Consider the following 4,794-nt stretch of genomic DNA (forward strand, 5'->3'; position numbering starts at 1 on the left):
GGAAAAGGGGTCCGCAGACAAGCAAAAATTGTTACTTAAACTTGCAAAAGGGTCAGACAGCGTCCTGAATTACCAGATTGTTCTACCAATAGAGTTAAAATTTTGATGTCACCCAAATAAGGGACACCATGCAACTTTTCGTAAAGAAGAAAAAGTTACGTTTTTTAGCCAAAATTCAAATATCGTTGGCTTTACAAAAAACTGAGCGTCGCCGAGTTTCCTTAGTTTCTTTCCAAAGTAGTTCTTATGACGGCGGATGATGCCATATTAAAAAATAATCGCTCGGGACCGTCAAAACGCGTAGGCATGGGGCGGCCAAAGTGACCCGGGCGGCCAAATGACCCCGCTCTCCCCTATGTATTACGCATAAAGATCAGGGCCATTTATGGACTTCAGACTACACGCAGAATGGAGCGATAACGGTGATCCTGATCATCATCCCATGATTTTAACTCTACGGGATGACTGGGCAGTGGCTCCAAAAACGGCCATGACCCAAGTGTTAAGGACACAGAATTTAGAAGACTTGTCGAGACGTATGAGAGAGACAACATCACTTTCGTGTAAATTTATAAAAAAGAAAATATCATTCAACCATGTATGATGTTGGCCATGGAATTCGCCAAATTTAGCTGGAATCCCTGCTTAGTAGAGACTACAGTTCTTCCCTGTTCAGACTATACTTTCTAAGATTCGGCATCCCTTGCCTACAGAAGTATACCTGTGGTGCATACTGCATAACAGTATAACCATAGATAACAGTAGAACTGTTACTGTTATCTATGGTATAACATACATATATTGGCACATGGGGACTATTGACTAGAGATTATTTCGCCTAGAGATAAATAAATTCGCCACACATGGTAACAGAGCAGCAGCGATTGTGGCACCCCGTGCTCGCCGTGGCTAGACGCGTCGAATGAGCTGTTTTTTGTTTGGGTTAGATCACTTTAGGTTGTTGACCACAGGTTAAAGTCAGGTCAAAGCCACTCGGGTCACAAAGCTGCTTGGAGGATGGCATGTTGCTTAGCATTCGATGTGGCGGTGCTTTCGATGGTTCAACCCTCGCTACCTCAATTTGATGGGGAGTTATCAGCGAACACTCCCATTGCAAAACAACCTTGTGACGTCTTTGGTCTTATCTATGTGACGTCATGCAAGGTTTGAACTGCACAATTCAATTCTCAGCGTGGTAAGAATCATTTTAAATCACAATGCCGTGTGCTTGAGATAATAACTATTGGTACATTTTCACATACCAAACATGCCTGCAACCGCGTGTGTGTCACTGAATGAGAATACAACGCGAAAGATGTCAGAAATGATTATTTGTTCATGAACGTTTATGAACTTTCACGAGCTGTTTGTGAACAGATAATTGTTCGTGAACGTATGACCTGGAATGAAGGAATTCGTAAACCATCAAATAAACAAACAAACAAACGTTGTTCACGAACAAATATACACACACCCAACCCTGAAACTTATCTAATATCTCCAACCAAGGCAATTTTGATTGATCCTTTCATACAGCGGTTGCCTGGATGGGATGGTCGTCATTCGGAAAAGGCAACGTGAATGGAAATGAGAATGGGAGGAACCTAACGGTAGAGATGACGAATGTCTAGCCGAGGATAAAGAATGCGCACATAATTACACAGCTTAAACAATTCAGGCTTTGTCTATGGATAAGAAATATTTAACAAGTCATACCAAATTACGTTTGTTGAAATGGAGCACTGCGTCTCAATGATAGTTATTTTCTACATGGTTATGAAAGAAGTGGGCTGGGGTCTGAAGGTGCGCAATTTTGGGGAGGGGGGATAAAAGGACATCGCCGGCCACTGGATACGTCAGTGATTGTGTCACAACACCTTCAGAGTGCATCAGCACCGGATACTGGTCGTCCTCGGACCACCATATGCGCAGCGATCGTCCTGCGGCGCCGTATAGTAAATTCCGTAGTAGACGGACGGAGGCGCGGCGGGGGCTCGACCAATCAGCGCGCGCGTCGGGCGCCGGGCCCCCGCACTCGGCTGCGCATCGCTCGCTGACGGTTTACATCAGCCTGCGTCAGCCGCTGCGCCGCGCCGCCGCGCCGCCGCCGCCGCGCGCCGCGCGTTGACTGGCCGACCCGCCAACTTACGTCAGCAGTGGCGGCACCAGCGTAAAAGGGAGCGGCCCGGGCCGGCAGCCAGCAGTCGTTGACGAGCAGTCAGAGGGGAAGCACCTTAGAGAGTTCTGAGAGCGACCGGCGAGCCTCGAGCCTCGAGCAGCACCGGGTTCGAGCGTGCCGATCGTGAGGAGACAGGAGGAGCGGACTTCTCTACGGTGATAACAGGTGAGCTGAGTGACTTCTTTGAGTATTCAGTAAATTAAATGAGCTTCGGCAATCATAAGTCGTTTGATAGTGGGCGACTGGGTTATTTGACTTTTTTGTAGTGAAGAGCAATTTGCAACACGAGTAAAATTGAAAGAAGTGAAATGCCTTCAATTGAATCAGCTGTGCTCGGGCTTAGCTTTAAATGCAATGTTCTCAACTTGCCTTTAGAAAGTTGTCGGGAATGCAATGATGTGTAGAAAGTTGAAACTGAACAAAATCGTCGCACTCCTCTCCCGGTTACGATGGCATCTGCCGGTCATCAGTAACTTTCCACTCGCCCTGTTCCGCGTAAGCCGTCTCTGGTTTTCTGCTGCCCTCCACGTAATGTAAACTAAGAGGTCTGGTACCTCTCCGGACCGTTTGACGAAGGCCACGATCACATACCATCCAGTTACCACCTCCAATTCTCAGTGTGTCCCTAGAGCTCGCGAGCTGACCTGCCTCTCCGTCTTTGCAGAACGTTCAACGACTCGTTCACCATGACCAAGGAGCTGCTGATGGAGTCGGTGGCGGAGCGCTCGGTGCTGCAGATGGCTACCTCCTCTCTGGAGACGCTGTCGGCGCTGATTGGTCTGACGGCGCTGGGCGTGCGCCCCCGGCCAGCTCCAGCGCCGGCGCAGCCCACTTACACCCTGAACGAGGTCTCTGAGCACTGCTGGGCCGACGACTGCTGGCTGGTGCTGTACGACCGTGTCTACGACGTGACGCGCTTCCTCTCACTGCACCCGGCCGGCTCGGACATCATGCTGGAGAGCGCCGGCAGGGACGCCACCAGCGCCTTCCACGGCGTCGGACACTCCAAGGAGGCGCTCGACATGCTCAAGGAGTACCAGATCGGAGTGCTCGTGCCGGAGGAGTGCATGTGGGACTCTGCCAAGTAGCTGCCGGCCCGGCCCGGGGGCTGGGAAGGGAGGGTGGCGGACTCTCAGGGAATGGCAGCCGCCCAGGTCAGCGCGCGGCGGCGCCATCGTCCACTCTGCGAGCGACCTGTGAGTGTTTTCATCGAATATTTATTGTTTTATATGTGTAGCACTTGTCGGTTCATGACAAACATATCATGTGCACGCTGTTAGTCATCGCATCGTCGCCCATTGTTTTGCCAAATGTGACATATCATCGCAATTTGTGTAAGCTCTTGTGTGTGATAAGTGATACCTGAATATATTACCAAGTGTGCTCTATGACATGTTTTGAGACGAGATGGGAAACATGAAAGAAGATAGACACAGAAATATTCAATGGGAGAATCTATCAATTACACGAACGAAGTCTTGCGTTTTCTTAAGCGTGTTTTTTTCTTTTTGAGAGCAATCTATTGAATTTTGGGAGCACTCATTCTATGGTCATACACATGAAGGCAGCCATTTATCAGAAAAAGTGCCTTTTTTGGCAAAAACTACAAATGTCTCTCCTTAAAAAAGTTCCTGGGTCGAGAGTAAAGCGTATTCCAAAGACTACGGCGTAAGAACAATGCATAAAATTGCCACTCATTGCACACGAAGAACATATTAAAGACGTCTCCTCATCTGACCATAAAAAACGAAAAAAGAGGAAAAGTTGAGTATAGCGCAGACAAAATTGTCAATTCGATGACTAAGATGCTAGAAGACTCACGCTCTTCCCATTAATGCAATCATGTGAATGCGCACGCTGCACTGATTAATATAATGCAGTTTGTGCAATTATTTAGTCTACGCTCCTCAAGATTGCTCCACTGACTAAAGCGTGCAATACCTCGGATGCACTGGTGCAGACGGCCCAGCTACCGCTCTCGGAACGGTCTGCAGGTCCAGAGACTGAGCCCTGAAGTATGCGAAAACATTCAGATACGGCGCCGGCTGCCAGTCAGAAGCCAATGGTTTGGGTTGACGGGCGCCACGGCCGATTAGTGATACATGTGTACCGATTAATATATACCATGTTTTAGTCGAGCCAAATGCACCAGGGATCAGTAAGATGGGACTGGATGGTTCTGCAGGAGCCCCAGTCCCGAATTCACCTTTCTGAACTACCGCGCTTATCTAAGCGGTATGTCTGCCGTATACAGAACGGTATTGAATAGATAAAAAGACATTTGATAAATGTATGCGAATTCCGGTAGTTGGATAGCGAGGATAACGGTTCTCTTTGGGACAGCCAGTTGAAGGCCGAACATACTGGCCTAGCCTCCGTTCTCTTGCAGTGCTCTTCTCTCTATCGAATCTCAGCGATCAATTGATGACACTTTATAAGATTGACTTCTTCATCTTAACGGCCAAACAACACCGGTAATTGCAACTTTCAAAACATTGATTGTACTTCTCGGCAATTACACGTTTACGTCCAAATCTGTTTCACTCTGTATGGCAGCATTGTGTGCGGAGGACTGCAATATGCGCTGGTAGCTAACCTCTGTTGACATCCGCTGT

At 48.2% G+C, this 4,794-nt stretch overlaps 1 protein-coding gene across 1 annotated transcript; it reads left to right on the top strand.

Annotated features, from left to right (window-relative positions):
- Positions 1–2,160: 2,160 nt before the first annotated feature.
- Positions 2,161–3,567, top strand: LOC122367788 (cytochrome b5 type B-like). Its single transcript, XM_043341199.1, has 2 exons — positions 2,161–2,344; positions 2,844–3,567. The coding sequence occupies exon 2, from the start codon at positions 2,866–2,868 to the stop codon at positions 3,265–3,267; it is 402 nt and encodes a 133-aa protein (XP_043197134.1). The 5' UTR covers positions 2,161–2,344; positions 2,844–2,865; the 3' UTR covers positions 3,268–3,567.
- The last annotated feature ends 1,227 nt before the right edge of the window (positions 3,568–4,794 follow it).

Source organism: Amphibalanus amphitrite, unplaced genomic scaffold (assembly GCF_019059575.1).
Source record: "Amphibalanus amphitrite isolate SeventyFive unplaced genomic scaffold, NRLGWU_Aamphi_draft 000896F_arrow, whole genome shotgun sequence".
NCBI classification, from domain to species: Eukaryota; Metazoa; Arthropoda; class Thecostraca; order Balanomorpha; family Balanidae; genus Amphibalanus; species Amphibalanus amphitrite.